This window comes from Mandrillus leucophaeus, unplaced genomic scaffold (assembly GCF_000951045.1).
Source record: "Mandrillus leucophaeus isolate KB7577 unplaced genomic scaffold, Mleu.le_1.0 Scaffold24, whole genome shotgun sequence".
Classification (NCBI taxonomy): Eukaryota; Metazoa; Chordata; class Mammalia; order Primates; family Cercopithecidae; genus Mandrillus; species Mandrillus leucophaeus.
The window spans coordinates 836,105-858,185 of NW_012102476.1; the positions used below are offsets into that span (position 1 = coordinate 836,105).

The window sequence follows — 22,081 nt, forward strand, 5'->3', positions numbered from 1 at the left end:
TATTAATAGAATACCACTGTCTAAGCCACAGACTGTATTTGAATTTTTCCAGTTGCCACAATAGTGTTCTTTACAGCGCTGTTCTTTACAGCTGCTTGGTCCTCCTCAGGACCAAGTGCCCCCAGGGCACCACTGCATTCAGCCGTGTCTGCCTAGTCTTCTGTAATCTGGAACCGTTTTCTTTGTCTTTTATGACCTTGACATTTTTGGAGATTACAGGCCAGTTGTTTTATAGAATGTTCCTCAATTGGGGTCTAATAGATTTTGAGCTGCACTCCGAGAATATAATCTAAAGGAACGTCCCCCTGTCTTCTGCCCTCAGGACCTGGAAGCCGGCGAGAGAGACCCCTGTCTGCAACCCGCAAAACTCTTTGCGAGGCTGAGGACCTAGAGGAAGAAGCCTCTGCTGTGCTCCGAGCCATCCAGGTGGAGAACGCGGCCCTGCAGAGGGCGCCCCTCAGCAGAAAGGCTGAGCAGCCGGCCAGCCCACTGCAGGTGCGCTCCGGGCGGGGCAAGGAACCAGGGGATGCTCCCTGGACTAGGCAGTGTCTGAGCTGCAGTTAAGAAGAGCAGGTGGGCAGAAGAGAGAGGTGTAGTGGGTATCACTGACCCCAGATTCATCCGTGTTTCCACTGTTCACAGACAGTCACCCACTGACCTGCTATGGCTCCCATTACTTCCGCCTTCTTTTGACTCTTTATTTCACAAAGCCTAAGCTGGGTGCTAATCAGCCTCCAATCCTCACTGATTTCCCTGCAAACCCTGGATACCTTAGAGCAGGGTTGCAAATGGGTGGGTCAGTGAAGAATGGAGTCAACGACAAGCTCTGGCTTCCCAGGAAAGGTCTCATTCCCAAGCATGGACCCTTCAGGCATCCATAGTCCTCACTGCTTCCTATTGTCCTGCCCCTGGCCCACTTCATTTGTTCACAGAGCCTCTCTGGGCCTACAGGGATTTGAGTTTCCAGCTGCTGCCTTCAGCTTTGAGCAGCCAATAGGTGGATAAATGGTGGGTGGAGCAGGGACCTTGGGGAGCTGGAGGCGTTGGGTATAGCTTGGGGTACACATTCTTTCCCAGAAGCTTGGTGTGTGACTCGCCTGTTGAAACCCTTTTTCATAGTTTGTCCCCCTCGATGCTCTCTGTAGCCCTGAAATAGGCAGGCTGGTTTCATTGCCTCACTTCACAGATGTGGCCACTGGTACAGAGAAGCAAGGTGGCCTGCTTCTCTCAAGGACAGGGTGATCACATCTTTGGAAGTGGCCGAGGTCTGCCCGCCTGCAAGCCCAGGGCCCTGTCACCAGCACCAGTTGTTCCCCAGGCTCTATCTTGGGGCTGCTCTTTGGGGCATCCATCAAGCAGCACCTATTGTGTGTGTTCCCGGACCTCTGACCTTGCCCCTGAACTTTACGTCTATGGTAGCTTGAGAAGGTCCCTGCCCTTTTCTGTGCCCTCATCTTTCTGTGAACAGCATGGAGTGAAGGCTTTGTTCCAACGTCACATCATGTGATCACATCCTTACAGGATGCAGAGGGACCACCAGCAAAACCATGGACCAGTCTGCTGGAGGAGAAGGAAGAGACCCCTGAGGTCAGTGCCAGGCAGAGATGAATGACAAAGCCCCACGCATGTGCATAGCACCTGATGGCCTCCAGGGCGCTTTCCTTCACGCTGTCCCACCAGGTCCTCACTGTGTGCCCTGAGCACTGGTGTCATGCTGCCCATTTCACAGATAGGGAGACCAGGGCTGGCGTGGCTTACCCAAGGTCACGAGTTGAAGCCAGAACTCACCCAGGCCTGCTGACTCAAACTGTTGTTATATTTCTATTTATTTATTTATGTTATTATTATTATTTTTTGAGACAGGGTCTTACTCTGTTGCCCAGGCAAGAGTGCAGTGGTGCAATCTCGGCTCACTACAACCTCTGCCTCCTGGATTCAAGTGATTCTCCCACCTCAGCCTCCCGAGTAGCTGGGATTACAGGCACCTGCCACCATGCCCAGCTAATTTTTTGTATTTTTACTAGAGACGGGGTTTCACCATGTTGATCAGACTGGTCTCGAACTCCTGACCTCAAGTGATCCACCCGCTTCAGTCCCCCAAATTGCTAGGATTACAGGTGTGAGCCACCACGCCCAGCCTATATTTCTATTTATTGACAAGACAATGAAAAACAGATCTTAGTACCTTGAATAAATACATTTTTTAATCTGTGTCTATCTAGGTCAGTTAAGTATATCTCAGCAAATTTGGTCCCAACAAATAAGGACGTGAATTAATAAAATGCCCAGGACTGTCTTTGCTTGGTCATACACAGGTCTGTGCCATGTGCTTAGAATACAGAGGCAGCTGAGACAGATGAGCCCTGGCCCCATGCAGCTTACAGGCAGCAGCAAATAAAACCATTCATAAACAGGGTGACGTCAGAGAGCGATGACAATCACAGCTGCTAATATGTGAGAGAATGACAGGGTATAGGGCAGTGGCTGCCTCTGACAGGGTGGTCATGGGTGCCCCTTGGAAGGCATGTCCCATCTGAGCTGAGCCCTGCCTGTTCAGAAGGCACCAACAACAGGGAACGGCATTCTAGGTGGAAGGAACAGGGGAAAAGCTTTGAGGTGAGAATGAGCCCAGCCTGATCAAGGATTGGGAAGAAGCCCTTTGTGAGGCGGGGAAGAGGGGATGGGAGAAGCAGAGGGAGACAGAGCCCAAGCGGGACAGGGTGTGCATGTCGCACCCCAGAGCGCCAGAGTTGTTTGTCGTTTGCATTGCTGCCACTCGTCCTGCCAGTTCCCATCATCCTCGTCTGCCGCTAGCCTGTGTTTCTGACAGGCGTGCAGTAACTGCCCAGGTCCGGAATTTCTGGATGACCTAATTCCTGACCCACAGAGATTCCGGGGACTAAAATCTTCTGCAGATAGACAGCAGGGCACATTTCTAGTGTCAATGATAAATGAAAAAGAAGGGGAAAAGGCTCAGAGAATTAAAAATGAAAGGGCCTAATGCTGTTACTGGAATTCTTCATGGAGTCTGCTTACTTTGTACAAAGCAGAACAGGGGCTCAGTTGAGATGGCGAGAGGATTTTTTTTTTTTTTTTGAGACAGTGTCTCACTCTGTCACCCCGGCTGGAGTGCAGTGACACGACCATAGCTTACTGCAGCCTCAAACTCCTGGGCTCAAGTGATCCTCCTCCTGCAGCCTCCCAAAATGCTACGGTTACAAGCATGCACCACTGCATCCGACCAGTGAAGCTTTTTGATAAGAGAAGGTTTCCAGTAGCTCATTGAAGTGGATTGTTTCCTAGGACCACCCTGGTCATCAGAAACTGAGATGGTGTGAGGGGTTCTAGATAGAAGCTTCAGGCAGTTGCTGTCACCCTCACATTCCTGTTCCTGTTTTATACAAAGGGACTGTCAGCCTAAGCATGTCTGCCCTTGACCATGACCCTGCTGTGTCTTAGGCCAGGAGTATTGCCTGAGACATCTGTTTAATAAACCTTTCCCATCCTCAGCTGCTTCCCATCACCACGGCGACCACCACTCAGGAGCCGGCCGGGGCAGCAGGGGGAGCCAGAGCCATCAACCAGGCCATGGACAGAATTGGACTTCTGGGAAGCAGGTAGTACCAAGGGTGAAGCCAAACCCAAAACTCCTTAGGAGTGCAGCCATAGGGATCTTCTTCATGAGGGTTCTTTGCTTTTCCTATGTTTTTTCAAACCCCCTATTTCTTTCTTTAAGATAGGGTCTCGCTCTGTTGCCCAGGCTGGAGTGCAGTGGCACAAACAGCTCACTGCAGCCTCAAACTCCTGGGTTAAAGTGATCCTCCAGCCTCAGCCTCCTGAGTATCTGGGATCACAGGTATGTGCCGCTGCACCCAGCTAATTTGTGTACTTTTTTGTAGAGATAGGGTCTCACAATGTTGCCCAGGTTGGTCTCCAACTCCTGGGCTCAAGCAATCTACCCACCTCAGCCTCCCAAACAGGCGTGAGCCACCACGCCTGGCCCCAAATCTGTTAAACGATTCCTTTAGACTATACTCTGTCTCCCCTTCCAGCTCTAAAGCATTCAAATTGACTTGATTTCTTTTAGGCATATAACTCTTATCTTGGTCAGTTTGGCCGCAATCTGTGTAGAACTTGAACCTTCTCCAGGTTTCCAGTAGAATACCCCATGCAGCACAGGGCGTTAAACTTGTTCCCCTGCTGGTCTAGGGGGCGAGGCTGGCCCACAGCAGCGTCCTTCGAAGCTCCTTTTCTCTATTAAAAGTTTGTCCAAACTCAGCATTCTGTTCCATTAATGTGTAGCAGCAGTTATTGGAACTGTCAGGTTTTATTATCAAAATAAAGCCTTCCCTCTAGTCTTCAGACAAAATAGATCTTCAGAAAGATGTGCCAGGCTGAGCCTGTAGTTTCTGGCATGCCATGGCACACAGGCACACTCCGAGGGCCGCTGTGCACAGGCAGCTGTGCATGCTGGGCACTGTGCAAAGTGCCTGGCTGAGGGGCGAGAAGGGGCTAAAACCCAGCCTGTGTGCAGGTTACTAAGCTGAGGGCCTGGCCTGGGGCTGCATCAGCCCAGAAAGGGGGTAGTGGCTTTTCTGCATGAAAAAGGAATTCACTAGCCAAGCTGTGTGCCCTCCAGGTCTGTGTCCACCTAGAGGGAGCCCTTTGTTATAACTTACAGGGAAACTGAATAGGCTAAAGGCACCGCCATCCATTCCTTTAAGACTCTCCAGGGCCCAAATAGAAATCAGGGCTGTGTACCATTGTGGCCATAATAAGAACTCGCAGTTTCCCCTGCACGTGAAAAGGCTGCAGCCGGGCGCGGTGCTCACACCTGTAATCCCAGCATTTAGGGAGGCCGAGGAGGGCAAATCACCTGAGGTCAGGAGGTCGAGACCAGCCTGGCCAACATGGCGAAAACCCGTCTCTACTAAAAATACAAAAATTAGCTGGGTGTGGTGGCGCATGCCTGTAATCCCAGCTACTCAGGAAGCTGAGGAAGGAGAATTGCTTGAACCCCGGAGGGGGAGGTTGTAGTGAGCCGAGACTGTGCCTTTGCTCTCCAGCCTGGGCGACAAGAGTAAAACTCCATCTCAAAAAAAAAAAAAAAAAAAAGAAAGAAAGAAAGAAAGAAAGAAAAGGCTGGACCATGAGGATATTTTACATCTGATGCAGTTTTATTATAAGCAGCATGCACTCCGCCAAATGCTTCTTTCCTCGGCATCAAGATCCTTTGTGCTTCAGGGTCTTGGGGGTACCCAGCCTTAAACTGCACATGTGGGCATGTTTGCAAATGATGAAGGCATGCTCTGCTGGGTTTAGAATGCCATGTCCTCAGGAACAAGAGGAGCAGAGCAGATCTCCAGCCCAGGAGTCAGCAAATTGTTGCTGTAAAGGGCCAGATAGTAAATATGCTTTGCAGTTGGTTTTGTTGTTGTTATAGTTGTTTCTTTGTACAACCTTTTAAAAATGTAAACCGTTCTTAGCTCACAGGCTGTACAAAAACAGGCCACGGGCTGGATTTGACCCGTAGGCCTTAGTTCGGCTGACCACTGCTCTTGACTCTCAAGTTCAAAGCTTAGGGAGGTCAGCTGGCTGCCTTGCCCCAAGCAGTGTGTCCCCAGCTGGGCTCTGATTCCATCGCTAATTGTATAGCCATTTATAAAGGGAGAAAAACAGCAAGCCTGCCCTTGCCTTTGAACTGGATACAGAGTGCATACTTCCTCTTCATTTCCTGTTCCCGAGAAGGAAATGTCAGTGTGGCACTTTTAATGGGAATGTTCTCTTTTGTGTATCATTTACTACTACCTGTTTGCTAAAACCAAATCCCATTTCAGACAACAGCAGAAGCTTCTGAAAGTCCTCCAGGCCGTCGAAAGTGACTCTGCCCATCTCGGCAGGGTGGTTTCACCAACCAAGGAGCAAGTATCAGACGCAGAGGTGAGAGCCTTGACTTGATTTTCAGTTCTACATTCAGGAAGGTTCCCTCAGAACAGTCATTTCGCATCGGTGGGGATTGCTCTGACAGTGGTTAAATGAGCATCTCTCTGCCTGTGTCTCCATCTCCCCCCATCCCCGGCACACAGAGGTATATATGATGAAGAGCAGGAGCAGAGAAAGGAAGATGTGGGCCAAAAGTTTCAGCAGAGAGAAACCTGTCTGCACAAGAGGAAACATAAATAGCATGAAAGCCCATAGGAAAATGTCCAACATCGCTGGCAATCAAGAAACGCAAATTACAACAACCTAAATGTCCCATTTGCTCTCTGAATTGACAAATTATTTCTGAGGATAACCTCTAGTGCTAGCAAGGTTACAATAAAGCTGTGGCAGCCACACATATGTGGCAGGCAGCTGTATAAACAGGTAAAACCCTCTTGGAAAACAGAATGCTTGACCTTAGGAAGAGCCTGAGAAACACTTCTCAGAGTGTTTCAGCCCCACAATCCCGCTTCCTTATCTAAGGAAATCACCCCACAGAACTAAGAAGCTAGAGGCACACAGATGTCTGTTACAGAATTATTGGAAGTAGGGAAGACATTTTTTAAAAACCTAAATGTCTTATAACAATGGAGTTAATCGGGAAAAGTATGATACATCAGCACGATGCAGTAGTATGAAAGGATGGAAGCTATCATTATGAGACGATGCAGACAAGAAATGTTAGCGATATCAGCCTAACTGTAAAAGGTGATGTTAATCTTCAAGTCCAATAGGATTGCAACAGCCACGCAAAGATGTGGCCATATGAGTGTGCTGATGGAGCTAGGACACAAAATACAGAAGGGAACTGGGGCATCAGAGTGATAGGATTAACGGCGATTCAATTTTCTTTCTTTTCTTTTCTTTTTTTTTTAAGACAGATCCTTGCCCTGTCGCCCAGGCCGGAGTGTAGTGGCGCCATCTTGGCTCATGGCAACTTTTGCCTCCCAGGTTCAAGCTATTCTCCTGCCTCAGCCGCCTGAGTAGCTGGGATTATAGGCATGCGCCACCATGCCCAGCTAATTTTTGTATTTTTAGTAGAGATGGGTTTTTGCCATGTTGGCCAGGCTGGGTCTCTAGTTCCTGGCCTCAAGTGATCCACCCACCTCGGCCTCCCAAAGTGCTGGGATTATGGGCCACCACACCCGGCCTCCATTTTCTTTCGTGCTGAAAGGTGTGTGTCCCAGTACATCCTTCTGCCCCTACCTTCACCCACGCCATTCTTAGTATTATTTGGTGTGGTGGTCACCAGTGTTACTACTGGCCAGTGAGGACTTAATGCGAAGTCCTCCCAAAGCCACATATAAAATCCTGTGAGAGCAGAAAGGCCCCTGAGCTGGCCTGGTCTGGACTAGAGTTCCAGCTTTGAATCTGTGGCATTCATTGAGAGATTGTGTGACCTTAGATAAGCCTCTTAAGCTGTCTGGTCCTGGCTGTCAAATAGGGTCAATAATCCATGCCCCACAGGCCACTGTGAGGATGAAACAGGAAAGGTCTCTGAGAGCATGCAGCTCAGTGCAGGGAGAGACCAGCAAATATCTGCCGAGAGTTCACCGAGAAAAATCAAAGCTGGGCTCCCCACTGCATGGAATAGTTTCTTCATTTGTATTAATTTAATTAATTAATTAATTAATTAATTTTAGAGATAGGGCCTTGCTGTTTTTCCCAGGCTGGAGTGCAGTGGGTGTGATCACAGCTCAATGCAGCCTTGAACTCCTTGCTCATTCGATCCTCCCGCCTCGGCCTCCTGAGTAGCTGGGACTACAGTGGCCCCCCAGCACACCTGGCTACTTTAAACAAATTTTTTTGTAGAGATGAATCCTTGCTGTGTTGCCCAGGCTGGTCTTGAACTTCTGGGCTCAAGCAGTCCTCCTACCTCAGCATCCCAAAGTGCTGGGATTGCAGCTGTGAGTCACCATACCCGGCCAAGTCTCCTTATATTACGGGAGACAGAAAATCCAGGGCAAACTGACTTATACAACAAAGAGAAGAAAAATGACAGACTCTTCTCATTGAAAATGACACAGGGAGGGCCAGGTGGGGCCTGGTCCAGCAGCTCCCACTGTGTCTTTCCCCTCTGTCTGCACAGTGGAAAGCTCAGTTTCACCCGCTGCAGCTCAGTCCCATCTCTGCTCCCTCCTCATGGTCCCCAAATAGCTAGAATGGTTCTACCTTGCACCCCTGTATCATCAGACTCCACTGTCAGGAGGGAAGCCCGTTTCTCACCATGTAAGTCTGTGATTGGCGTGCTTGCACTGACCTGTGCCAGCGTGCTTACCTGTGCTTCCTTGGACCAGTCAGGCCCCTCCCTGGAGTGGGAAAGGGTCAGCCCCCCTATTCTTTATGGCTGAGAAAAGAGACGCCGTGGCTTCCCCCCAAGGAAAATCAAGTGGTCTCAGCAAGAGCAGGGACAATGAATGACAGGGGCCAGGAGCTGCCCAGCCAGTGTCCCCCTCCCACCGCCAAGCAGGATCCCAAATTGGGCAGTACAGAAGCAGGAGGAGCCACTGAGTAGCAACAGACAAGTTGTGACAGTTGCTTAGTTAATAGATTCTTCAGCTTTTTCATTTACCAACACAGCTGAGGAATTTGCACATTTCAGATTGCACTGGGTGGGAGTTCTAGCAGCCCCTCTGAAAGGCAGCCTGCCTCCCATCTGGTCTTCCTCCCATCTGGCCCTCCTGCCTCCCACCAGCAAGCAAGGTGACCAGTGCTACTTCTTCAGCAGCCCCCAGACTGACTGCTTACCTGGTCCTGGATCGCTCCACACAAGCACAAGCTTATTAACCTCCCTGTCCCCTGGAGTCAGCTAGGCCAGTTTAGCTTTATCAGGGTCCTGCATGCCTGGGACTCAGACCCAGGGCAGCAGAGGGCTTGGCCAGGACACCACATGGCTGTGAAGCAGAAGGAGGAAGCTGTGGGTTCCGAGGAGCCAGCTGATCAAAACAGGCCCTGTCTTTCATCCGGGAGCTGTGAGCTGACCTCTCTCCCTCCTCCCTATCCACGTTCCCACCATGTGGCAATCAAGGCCCCTCCAAACACACACTGAGAGCGATAGCACGTCTCGCTGGCTATTAATTAAAAAAGTAAGTGGGGAACAGTTGCTGTTCATTTGCTCGGCTCCCTGCTCACAGAACCATTGCAGATTACCCGTGCTAATTAACAGAGGGCATGTGCACGCGGGGAATGCACCATTTTGTGAGTGACTGATCCGTGGCGACCAGTGCTGCAGTCAGCCCCGGAGGGCCTCAGGAAGCCATTCCGAAGGGTGGCCGTTTATTGATGGCATTCACGCAGGCTCTCAGAGCAGACAGCCGACGCAGGAAGGAGGCAGGCATTAAAACCAATGAAGGAGAGAAACAGAAAGAAACAGACACTTACGGAGCGCACCCAGGGCCGGGGCTCGTGATAGGGCCTTCTTAGGTATTGATATCCTGTTTAACGTCTGTGACAGGATTATCACATAGATGGTGTCATGTCATCTTCTCCAGCCAGGCCGAGGGATGTCAAGTGACTTGTCCAAGGCCAGGGGGCCATGTTTCCTACTATATCAGTCCTCTAGGGCCGCCATAACAAAATACCATACATGGGGTGGCTTCAACAACAGAGATTTCTTTTCTCACAATTCCGGAGGCTGGAAGTCCAAGATCAAGGTGTTGGCAGGTTTGGTTTGTTCTGAGGCCTCTCTCTTTGACTTGCAGACAGCTGCCTTCTTGCTTTGCCCTCATATGGCCTTTTTCTGTGTGTGCATCCTTGATGTGTCTCTCTGTGTGTCCAGCTTTCCTCTTACAAGGACACCAGCTAGATTGGATTAGTGCCCGCCCACCCTCCCCCCAGCCTCATTTCAATTTAATCACCTATTTAAAGGCCTTATCTCCAAATACAGTCATATTCTGAGGTACTGGGAATTAGGGTTTCAACAGATGAATTTGAAAGGGCTAAATTCAGCCTATAACCTTTTTTTTGTTTTTTTGTTTTTTTTTGAGACTAGGTCTTTCACCCAGGAGTGAAGTGGTGCGAACACAGCTCACTGCAGCCTCAACCACCTGGGCTCAAACAATCCTCCTGCCTCAGCCTCCTATGTAGCTGGGACTACAGGCATGTGCCGCTGTGCCCAGCTCATTTAAAAAAAAAAAAATTTTGTAAAGACAGGATCTCACTTTGTTGCTCAGGCTGATCTTGAACTCCTGGCCTCAAGGAATCCTCCCAATTTGGCCTCTCAAAGTGCTGGGATTACAGGCGTGAGCCCCCATGCCCAGCCTCAGCCTGTAACACCTACTCAGTTCAGCAGATGTCGTGACAAGCTTCTGGGTACCGAACACTGAGTAGTGGGGGAGAGATGTGCGTGCTTAGGCAGAATTCAATGCTTTTTAGACATTTTTATGTATTTCTAAACTCTCAAACAGAATGCTCACAGAGTGCCAGTCACACAGCGACTCTATTTTGAATGCTTTACAGTATGAATTCATTTGATCATGGGAATAACCATAGGTAGTGGGTGCTATTCTTATCCTCATTGTACAGATGGAGAGACTGAGACACTGAAGGTTAACTAACTTTTTGAAGGCAGTGGTAGCAGAGGTAGAGCCGAATTCAAGCCTGTCATGACTTAATCCTTTGGTGTTATTTTTCTCTTCTTTAAGGACAAACAGAGAACAAGGGCAGACGAGATCAAAGATGCCATCTACGTGACCATGGAGATCCTGTCCAACTGGGGCAACTCGTGGTGGGTGGGTCTCACAGAAGTCGAGTTCTTTGACCTGAATGACACAAAGCTTTATGTGTCCCCCCACGACGTGGATATCCGGAACACAGCCACACCTGGGGAGCTGGGCCGCCTCGTCAACAGGAACTTAGCTGTGAGTAGAGGGGACACTGGATTGCTTCTTGGCTGTGTATTCCCATGCATTTTCTCTGCCCTTGATAAATCTGTGTTAAGGGTATGAGTGGAGGGAGGAGAAGAACAACAAAATCTGGCCAGGTACGGAGGCTCACACCTGTAATCCCAGCACTTTGGGAGGCTGAGGCAGGCGGATCATTTGAGGTCAGGAGTTCAAGACCACAACAAGCCTGGGCAACAAGGCAAAATTCTGTCTCTACAAAAAACACAAAACATTAGCCAGGCATCATAGCTCATGCCTGTAGTTCCAGCTACATGGAAGGCTGAGGTGGGAGGATCTCCTGAGCCCAGGGAGATTGAGGCTGCAGTGAGCTGTGATTGTACCACTGCACTCCAACCTGAGCAACAGGGTGAGACCCTGTCTCTAAAAACAACCAAAAATAGGCCGGGTATGGTGGCTCACACCCGTAATCCCAGCACTTTGGGAGGCCGAGGCGGGTGGATCACTTGAAGTCAGGAGTTCGAGACCAGCCTGGCCAACATGGTGAAACTCCATCTCTACTAATAATACAAAAATTAGCCAGGCGTGGTGGCACATGCCTGTAATCCCAGCTACTTCTGGAGGCTGAGGCAGGGGAATCACTTAAACCCAGGAGGCAGAGGTTGCAGTAAGCCGAGATTGCAGTAAGCCAAGATTGCACCACTGCACTCTGGGTGACAGAATGAGACTGTCTCAAAAAAAAAAAAAAAAAATTAAATAAATCTACCAGAGTTATTCATTTGGGCAAAGTTGGAGAGGAGCCTGAGGGAGCGGTGCTGGCAGAGGCCCCAGACACTCTCTCCCTAAGCTGTTTCCCAGCCCCTGCTCTGTGGGTATTTCTTGGGGGAGCCAATTCACCTTCTTTTATCCACCTTGCAGTTTTCCAGTCACCATCAAACACTGGACCTCAGGAGTCATTAAGGTTAATGGTTGTTCTTTGTAGTTGAAGAAACTACAGCTTGGAGAAGGGCATTGACTTGGCCAAGGTCATGCAGGTGGAAGGTAGTGGAGCCAAGTTCATATCAGGCAGCCTGGGCCAGGGACCCTTGCCCACACTCCCTCAGGACCCTGCTGCCCTAGGTCGTGAGGTGCACACTCCACAAACGTTAAATGTTTCTTTCTTGGCCGGGCGCGGTGGCTCAAGCCTGTAATCCCAGCACTTTGGGAGGCCGAGGCGGGCGGATCACAAGGTCAGGAGATCGAGACCACAGTGAAACCCCGTCTCTACTAAAAATACAAAAAATTAGCCGGGCGTGGTGGCAGGCGCCTGTAATCCCAGCTACTCAGGAGGCTGAGGCAGGAGAATGGCGTGAACCCGGGAGGCGGAGCTTGCAGTGAGCCGAGATCGCGCCACTGCACTCCAGCCTGGGCGACAGCGCGAGACTCCGTCTCAAAATAAATAAATAAATAAATAAAAATAAAAATAAATGTTTCTTTCCTTTAAATATCCAACAGAGCCAGGTACAGTGGCCAACACCTGTAATCCCAGCACTTTCGGAGGCTGAGGTGGGCGGATCACCTGAGGCCTGGAGTTCAAGACCAGCCTGGCCAACATGGCGAAATCCTGTCTCTACCAAAAATACAAAAATTAGCCAGGCGTTGGGGCACACACCTGTAGTCCCAGCTACTTGAGCTGAGGCAGGAGAGTCGCTTGAACCTGGGAGGGGAGGTTGCAGTGAGCCAAGATCGTGCCATTACACTCCAGCCTGAGCGACAGAGCAGGACTCTGTCTCAATAAATAAACAAACAAACAAACAACAGAATTAAAAAAAAAAAAAGATGGGGGAGGATACTGGCATTTTTTTCTTCCTGCAACTTGCAAGTTGGACACAAGAGACTGTGAGCTAAACTGAGCCAGAGTAGCCAGCCACATCATCTTTGCTATGCTGGGCCTCAGCTTCATTCATAATTATCTCCTCAGAGACCTGGGAAGATGTTGTTATTGCGTGATCGTAGCTCACTGCAGCCTCGAACTCCTGGGCTCAAACTGTCCTCCTGCCTCAGCCTCCTAAATAGCTAGGACTAGAGGCACACAACACCACATCTGGCTAATTTTGTAAAATTTTTTATAGAGACGGGGTCTCACTATGTTGCCTGGGCTGGTTTCCCTGGCCTCTAGTGATCCTCCCACCTCGGCCTCCCAAAGTGCTGGGATTACGGACATGAGCCAGCATGCCCAGCCTTTGCTGTTATTGTTATTATTAACAGTATTAATACCACTGGGAAAAGTAGTTAGTGTTATTCCCATTTTAAAGAAGAGGAAACAAGAAAAGGGGTGTTTGAAATGTCTGGTTCTAGAGACCCAGATTCTGGTCTTGACTCTGGCCTCGGCAACTTACCTGCCTTCTCTGAGAGTGGATTTTTCTGCCTGCTGAAAAATGGGAGATTGGGTCAATCATCTTTTAGGATTCTTAGATTTCCAGCAGCAGAAACCGAGTCCAGCTCAGTTAGCACATGTTTAAAAAGTAAGTGTGTTTCAAGTCTTTTGAGTAGCTAGTGTACTCACTGCCATGCAGGCTGGGAGAGGACGGGCTTTGTAGGAAAGTTGGGGTTTTAGGGAGCATCCTGGAATGCTGGCCACCACGGGTGTGGTCTTCTTTTGGGGGTGGGAGATAAACAGGAGGATGTGAGATTCTTCTGGAAAGATTCTTCTCTTTGGACTTGAGGTTCTGGGGGAGACTGTGCTGTCCTACTTAGAGAGTTGACTGTTTTGGCCTTTGTGTGAGTGGTCACTTCCATGGCATCCGAAACCATGACTAACTTACGTCCTAAACTGGGTCATAACTCAAGGATGGGGGCTGCTTTCAGAGAAGGGAACAAAATGAGAAGGAGAGATGGAGAAAAGGATAAAGCTTCATTCCCTTAGTTCATACAGCCACCATGATTGAGATGCCTCGACAGTGTCGGTTGGCTGGTTGGTTTGTCCTCACCACCCTCTGCTGGAAATAGTCTCAGGAAAGGAAGGCTGATGGACAAACCTGACTAGGGCAGGACATCTTGATGCCAGTTCCACCAAGATGCCCCAGCGGGGCAGGAAGGGATTCTCCCTGAAGGAGTTCAAGATTGCTTAGAAAATGTGTAATGTATGTCACAAATAAAAATAAAAATTAAGAAATTCAAGATCGCCACTAAAAGAAAGCTGGATGCTACAGAGCTAAGAAGCAACAGCTGTCCCCAGGCTTGGACTGGGTAGGTCTGAGTCCCCTTCTAGATCAGCAGCTCTGTGATCTCAGCCTTCGAAAGATGCAGTCCCTGAGCTGTGGATAACGGCCGCCTGGGCGCTGTGGCCTGGCCTATCCCTGTGCTGCCTCCAGATTCAAGTCTTTAGGCTCCCATGCTTGCTGCTGGGACTTGGGCCAGCCCTCGCCACCCCTCCCCTACCCCGCTCTTGCGGAAAGCAGTGGCATTTTGGAAGCCTGCTCTCCAGAACAGAGCACACTAGGGACAATAAAAAGCATCGTTGGATTTGATGGGGACCAATTCTGATGATTGCTCTCCCTTTCTTCTGTTTAGCAGAGACTGGGGCACTTTGCCGTGTGATGACCCACGGTTTTGGTGGATTTGAGGTTTTTGGTTTTTGGCCCTGCGATTGGGACATGAGGCAGCTGTGTCACCCTGGGCTGCTGGGTCTCTGGGCTCATCTGCAGGAACGCTGGATTCCCCCTTCTTCCCTGATGCGGGGCTTCCCTGCATCCTGGGTCCCAGGCCCGGGGCTACCGGAGCACACTGCCTCTCAGAACCATCTAATTGCACCAGCGTGTGGCTGCCATAGCCTGGTGCATCGCCTCGTTTAACCCTCACATGAACCTTGGGATGACTCTCCCCATTTTATCAATGAGAAAAATCAAGATGCAGTGAGGAAGAGGCACTTGCCTCAGGCCGTAGAGCATGGCTAATGGAGCCCACCCGACAGCCGAGGTACCTAGAAGCAGAGGCTGGGTTTGAAAGAGAAAAGGCTTCAGTGGAGGTGAATTGGGGCATTCAAAAAATGTGGGAGTGCCCCAGCCTCTATGGAAACTCCTCCCTTCTGCACCCGCACCGTGTCTCTTACTGGCTGCATCCCAGCCCAAGGCCTCAAGATGACTCCAGATTTATACACCCAGCCCTGCCTGCCCCTCTGAGTTCCTGACGTGATTGTCAACTTCCTGCTTGACATCTCTTGGATCTCTCCTGGCCATCTCAGACTTCGTTATTATTATTATTATTTTTAGAGACAGGGCCTTGCTCTGTCGCGCAGGCTGGAGAGCAGTGGTGCAGTCATTGCTCACTGCAGCCTCGACCTCCTGGGCTCAGCCACCCTCCCACTTCAGCCTCTCAAGAAGCTGGAACTACAGGCACACACTACCACACTTGGTTAATTTTTTATATTTTTTGTAGAGATGGGGTCTCACTATGTGGCCCAGGCTAATCTCGATCTCCTGACCTCAAGCAATCCTCCTGCCTTGGCCTTCCAAAGCACTGGGATTACAGGCATCAGCCACCATACCCAGCCCATTTAAAACTTAAGTTTAGAGATTTAAAACTTAAGTTTTGATTCCCCTGCCCTCTTCCCCACATCACTTCTTCCTCCAGTATTTCTTGTTCAGTAACCAGCATTGCTGTTGGCTTAGATGTACCACAATCTTCCTTGACTGCCCTAGGAAATTATGGATTTCCTATGAGTCTAGAATTATTTCCAAATAAAAAGTAAAAATAATAATAATATGTGTGTGTGTGTGTGTGTGTGTGTGTGTGTGTGTGTGTGTATACACACACATACATATTACACTTTCATGTATTGGGGATTGATGTGGTTTGACTGTGTCCCCACCCAAATCTCATCTTGAATTGTAAAAATACCCACTTGTCAAAGGCAGGGCCAGGTGGAGATAATTGAATCATGGGGATGGTACATTTGGGCACAGTGGCTCACACCTATAATCCCAGCACTTTGGGAAGTCAAAGCAGGAAGATCACTTGAGGCCAGGAGTTTGACACCAGCCTGGGCAACATAGTGAGACCCTACCTCTACCAAAAAAAAATTAATTAAAAAAAATTAACATGTATGTGTATGTATATTTATGTGTATGTGTGTATATATATATGTGAGTGTGTGTGTGTGTGTGTGTATATATATATATATATGATTGTGCCCTTCTCCTACTTAAAACATGTCCACTGTGACTTCTGGTTACCCTTGGAAATAAAGCCCAGGTGCTTTCCCATGGCCTGGAGACTCTCTGTGAACAGGCCTCCACTTCCCCCTCTGCCTGCTTCACACACCCCTGCTTCACACCCAGGCTCCAGCAGCCTTGGGCCTGCCATCTCTTCTTCCAACCCACCAACCTCATTCCTACCTCTCCAAAACCCTCTTCCTCCAGCTTTTCACGTTGCTTCTCCACATTCAGATTTCAGCCCTAATATCACATTCTCAGCAAGACTTTCCCTCACCCAACGATCTGGAGGAGTCCTGTTCCCTCACACCCTGGTCACTATCACATCACCATTTTTCATTTCTTCAGAGCACATCTCACTGTAAGAAATGATCTTGTTTACATGTATATTATGTCTCCCCAGTTTAGCTGAAAATTCTTGTCTGTCCTGTTTACACTATATCCCCAATACATAAAAATGTGCCATACATATTATTTTTGTTTTTTTAAACGGAAACATAGCTTACAGTTTTTTGTTGTTGTTGTTGTTTAAGCTTACAATTTTTAAACTTTTTATTTGGAGATAATTTTAGACTCACAGGAAGTTGTAAAATAGTACAGAAAACAGAAGAACAATAGAGAAAGTCAATGAAATCAGAAGTTGGTTCTTTGAGAGGATTAGCAAATTGGCAAACCGTTAGCTAGACTAACCAAAAAATGATGGGGGAGAAGATTAAAATTACTAAAATCAAGAATGATAGAGAGAACATTGCTATTGACCTTACAGAAGTAAAAAGGATTACAAGGGAAAATGAAATTAAGAAACAATTATGTTTACAATAGCATCAAAAGAATAAAATACTTAGGAATACATTTAACAAAAGAAGTACAAAATGTATACTCTGAAAACTACAAAACATTGTTGAAAGAAATCTAAGATCTAAGAAACTGGAAAAGCATCCCATGTTCATGGATCAGAAGACTTAACATTGTCAAGATGGTAATACTTTCCCAAAATGACCTACAGATTCAGCAAAATTGCTATCAGAATCTCAGCTGACTTCTTTGTACAAGTTGACAAGTTGATTCTACAATTTATGGGGAATTTCAAAGGACTCAGAGCGCTAAAATATTATTGAAAAAGAATAAAGTAGAACTCACACTTCAATTTCAAAACATACTACCAACTCTACAGTGATAAAGACTGCATGGTACTGGCATAGGATAAACATATAGATCAATGAAATAGAACTGAGCATCCAGAAGTAAACCCATGGATTTATAGTCAATTGATTCCAACAAGGATACCAAGACCGTTCAATGGGAAAAGCATAGTCATTCAAAAAATGGCCTTGGGACAAATGCGTTTCCACATGCGAAAAGATGAAGGTAGATTTCCACCATATGCCTTATGCAAAACTAACTCAATGGATCAAAGACCTGAATGTAAGAGCTAAAACTTTGAAACTCTTAGAAGAAGACAAAGGTGTAAATCTTGATAGCCTTGAATTTGTCAATGAAGTCTTAGCTATGACATCCAAAGCACAAGCAACCAAAAAAAGGAAAAAGATAAATCAGACTTCATCAAAATTAAAAACATTTTTCCCTCAGATGACACTATCAAGAAAGTAAAAATACAGCCTACAAAAAGGAGAAAATATCTGCAAATCGTATATCTGATAAGGGTCTAATATTCAGAATATACAAAGAAAAAAAAACCCTAATGACAAAAAGATGAACAACCCAATTAAAATATGGCCAAATGACTTTGAATAGACATTTCTCCAAAAAAGATGTACAAATGGCTGGTGAGCACATTAAAGATACTTAACATCATAAGTTGTTAGGGAAATGCAAATCAAAACCACAATGAGATATCACTTGACACACACTAGGATAGCTGTAATTTTTTTTTAAAAAAAAGAGAAAATAAGTATTGATGAGCATGTGGAGAAACTGGAACCTTCATTCTTTGCTTGTGGAAATGTAAAATGGCTCAGCCCCTGTGGAAAACAACTTAACAATTTCTCAAAAAGGTAAATGTAGGGTTACCCATGACCTAGCGATTCCATTCCTAGGTATATACCCAAGATAACTAAAAACATACGTTTATTTAAAAAAAACCAAAAAACTTGTACATGTATGTTCATAACAGCATTATTCAGAATAGCCAAAAAGTAATAGAAACAGCCAGATGTCCATCAATGAATTTGTAAAGAAAATGTAGTATTTCCACAAAATGGAATATTATTCAGCCCTAAAAAGGAAAGAAGCATTGCTACATGCTACAACCTGGGTGAATCTTGAAAACATTATGCCAAGTGAAAGAAGCCAGACACAGAAGGCTATATGTTGTATAATTTCATTTATATGAAATGTCCAGAATAGGCAAATCTGAAGACAGAAAGTAGATTAGTCATTGCCAGGGGCTGGGAGGAGGCAGGAATGGGGAGAGACTGCTAATGAACATGGTTATCTTTTGGGGGTGGTGAAAATGTACTGGAAGAAGATAATGGTAATGGTTGCACAACCTTGTGAATGTACTGAACCTTGTGAACACCACTGAACTGAATGCTTTAAAATGGCGAATTTTATGCTATGTGAATTATATCTCAATTTTGAAAAAAAAGAACAGAGAAATCTTATACACCTTTACCCAGTTTTCCCCAGTGGTAAATCCTATGTAACTGTAGTACATAATCAAAACCAGGACCTTGACATTGGTATAATGTACAGACCTTCATACACTCACTTGTGTATACATGTATATGGTTCTATGCAATTTTATCACATATATAGATTTCTTTCTAAAGATACAGACATCGAGATACAGACCAGTTCCATCACCACCAAGGAGTTCCCTTGGGCTCCTCCTGTACAGCCATACTTCCCCGAGCCCAGTCCTGACAATGGAAACCACTGATTTGTTCCTCTACATACATTTTGTCATTTCAAGAATGCTATGTAAATGAAATCATACCATTTATATAGCATTTATATCATTACTAAAGTCAGTAACCTTTCTGAGACTCGCTTTTTTTACTCAGTGTAATGCCCTTGACATCCTTCCATATTGTTGTGTGTGTCAATAGTTTATTCCTTTTTAATGCAATAATTTATTAAATTGGAGCTACTTCTGAGGGCAGTGCACTATCTCCCTGCGGGTTACTATTCAGTGTTATGTTAATGCTGGAGTTAAAAAGGCACCTTTGGTTTAGGAGTTAGAAAGTTACCTTCTCAGAGAAGCCTTCTCTAACCATCCCTTCTAAAATAGCTGTTCCATGGGCCATGAATAATTCTCTCTTATTTTTTTTCCTAGAATGTGTCCCTGCTTGATTTTTTTTTTCTTGGAAACATTACCTGTTTGCCTTCCCTCATAGCACAGAGCTACTAGGATCTGGTGGGTCAGGTTCCCTTGCACATGCCCAGTGTCTGGCTCAGCATCAGTCCCCCAGGAGGGACCCTGTACAGTGTTTGTTGGGCAAGTTATGGAGTAGATGTGTCCGTGCCTGCTTCCACCCTTTTGCCCTAGCACTTCAGGGCATGCTGACTGCTTTTCTGAATGGCAGCATTGAGATTTCTTTCCTGGAGGATTCTTTTTTTGGCCTCCAGGACCCACTTTACCACCCATACAGAGAGAAATAGAGAACCCCCAGGAGCAGCACTCAACCAACATTGGTGGAAGTTGGGGTATAAATACCCCAGCTCCCTGGCCCCGTTGGTGCAGTCACTCTGGCGCCTGTTCCACCCTGGCTCCCAGATTCCCTGGGGGGATTAAGCTCTAGTTGCCCACAGGAGCAGCTGTCTTCATAACATACCCTTTATGAGCCACCTTCCCTGCCTTGTCTCACTTCTTCACTCTCCCATTGATATTTTCTGCTCTGTCTAAATAAGCTACTTACACATGGATCCTTGCCTCAGGGTCTGCCTCAGGGGAATCCAGAGACAGAATGAATTAATGCATGAAAGATGGAGGTTCAGCTCCTCACTCCACCACGTAGGCACTAAGCAACCTTAGACGATCCCACCCCTCGCTGAGCTTTGGCCTGTTTTGGTCAGTAGCACATGCATTACAGCAATGCCCACCTCCTGGGGTTTCCAAGTGAAAGAAGCCAGAACCAAGGGCAGTAACAGCAGCATGAAGGCACCCGATTCCCGTTCTGCTGTATTCCTTACCCCCTGTGATGGGGAGGGAGGAGCCGCAGATGCTCTGCCTCCTGCCCTGGCACCGAGGGGTTTTCCCAGCATGTGCCAGGTCAGTCCTGGGCAGCTTCCCATAAGCCTTTCTTTCTGAGATCCTGTCTGTGGAGAGAAAACATCAGAAGGCTGGGGTGATGATGAGGCCCAGAGTTATCCTCAGGTTAATGTTCTTTGACTTTGAACACCACAATTCCCACTTAGGCCTCCTGTTACTCCTCCTGCTGACAGAAATGTGAAGGGAAATCAATTACAGTCCCCTAGCCCACATCTAAGGGTCAGCCATCAGTCTCTTCCTTTGTCAGGCAGCCACAGTGACCCATTTTAGGCCCCCACTGAGCAAAGGAATGAGACTCACCCGCTGGATTTGGGGATGTGGTTTCTTGACCCCTCGCAGCTGCCCAGAGCACTAGAAGTTCTTGTAGAGCTGGAGAAACTTGCCAGAATAAGTCAGAACCCCTTGAACTCATCGTTCCCCCTTAACAAAAGCCACCTCCTCCCTCCTGAAAGGCACCATTGTCACCGAAACAAGCCCCCTTTGTCCTCCACCGCAGCTGGAGCCTGGGCCTCCCATCTCCTGGGGGCCGATCAAACCCCAGATCAGCCAATCCTCCCTCCCTGGCTCTGTCAAGTAGCAGGCACGTTCCTGGTGGCGGGGAGTCTGTCGAGATGTTCTCAAATGCAGGGCGATGCCCCTTTGAGATAAAAGGGACAAGTCAGCCAGTGTCAGGCCCGCGGAGGTTGCTTATTGGCAGATGGGACTTGCTGCTGCTGCCCTAAACAAGGACCACAGACTCAGTGCCTACAGGGGCCAGGCAGAGGCAGAAGAGGGAAGCGAGGTGGATGTGAAGCAGTAGGGAGTGGTGGGGACCGTGGAGCCCTGGGGAATGGCGGGCTTCAGGGGCTGCACACTCTTGGCTCCAGGAAACGGCCATCAGGGCTCCTGAGCTGCCATGTTTTCTGAGTCTGCAGAGGCACCAGAAATCTGGCTGTTTGGAGAAATCTCCCCACTCCACCACCACCTATTTTTGAGACAGAGTCTCACTCCATCACCCAGGCTGGAGTGCAGTGGTGCGATCTTGGCTTCCTGCAACCTCCACCTTCCGGGTTCAAGTGATTCCCCTGCCTCAGCCTCTCCAGTAGCTGGAATTACAGGCCCGCCACCATGCCTGGCTAAATTTTGTATTTTTTTTCTTTTAGTAGAGATGGGGTTTCACTACATTGGCCAGGCTAGTCTTGAACTCCTGACCTCAAATGATCCACCCACCTCGGCCTCCCAAAGTGCTGGGATTACAGGTGTGAGCCACTGCACCCGGCCTTCATATTTTTCCTTTTTTCTTAGAGACAAGGTCTCACTGTGTTGCCCAGGCTAGAGTGCAGTGATACCAAACTCCTGGGCTCAAGCGATCCTCCCACTTCAGCCTCCCGAGTAGCCAGAACTAGAGGCAAACACTGCCATACCCTGCTAATTTTTGAAATTTTTTTGTAGAGACAAGGTCTCTCTATATTACTTAGGCGGGTCTCTAACTCCTGGCCTCAAACGATCCTCCTGCCTCAGCCTCCCAGATCACTGGGATTAAAAGTATGAGCTACTGCACCTCTCTGAATCTCCCCATTTTTAAATGTTGGCAATGAATTTGTGTTTTGTTTTTTTTTTTTTTTAACATTGCATGAACCAAACAAATACCCCTGCAAGCCAGATCCAGCTTACAGTCTGTTCTCTGTTTGTTTGTTTTTTGGGTTTTTTTTGGAGATGGAGTTCAATGACATGATCTCGGCTCACTGCACCATCCACCTCACGAGTTCAAGCTATTCTCCTGCCTCAGGCTCCTGAGTAGCTGGGATTACAGGCATGCCCCACCATGCCCAACTAATTTTTGTATTACTAGT

The 22,081-nt window shown here is 47.7% G+C and overlaps 1 protein-coding gene and 1 long non-coding RNA gene across 2 annotated transcripts in view; one reads left to right on the forward strand and one right to left on the reverse strand.

The window, feature by feature from the left end:
• KIAA0556 (KIAA0556 ortholog) overlaps positions 1 to 22,081 on the forward strand; it is a 259,351-nt gene that overhangs the window by 166,244 nt on the left and 71,026 nt on the right. The window contains exons 9-13 of the mRNA XM_011982338.1: positions 323 to 495; positions 1,522 to 1,587; positions 3,511 to 3,617; positions 5,838 to 5,940; positions 10,626 to 10,841. Coding sequence (XP_011837728.1) covers positions 323 to 495; positions 1,522 to 1,587; positions 3,511 to 3,617; positions 5,838 to 5,940; positions 10,626 to 10,841 — 665 coding nt within the window. The remainder of the gene's footprint in view (positions 1 to 322; positions 496 to 1,521; positions 1,588 to 3,510; positions 3,618 to 5,837; positions 5,941 to 10,625; positions 10,842 to 22,081) is intronic.
• LOC105541368 lies at positions 10,342 to 20,641 on the reverse strand. Its single transcript, XR_001006335.1, has 3 exons — positions 20,550 to 20,641; positions 20,171 to 20,292; positions 10,342 to 11,078 (listed from the first exon to the last, which is right to left on the reverse strand). It is a non-coding gene; the product is annotated as an uncharacterized LOC105541368 (long non-coding RNA).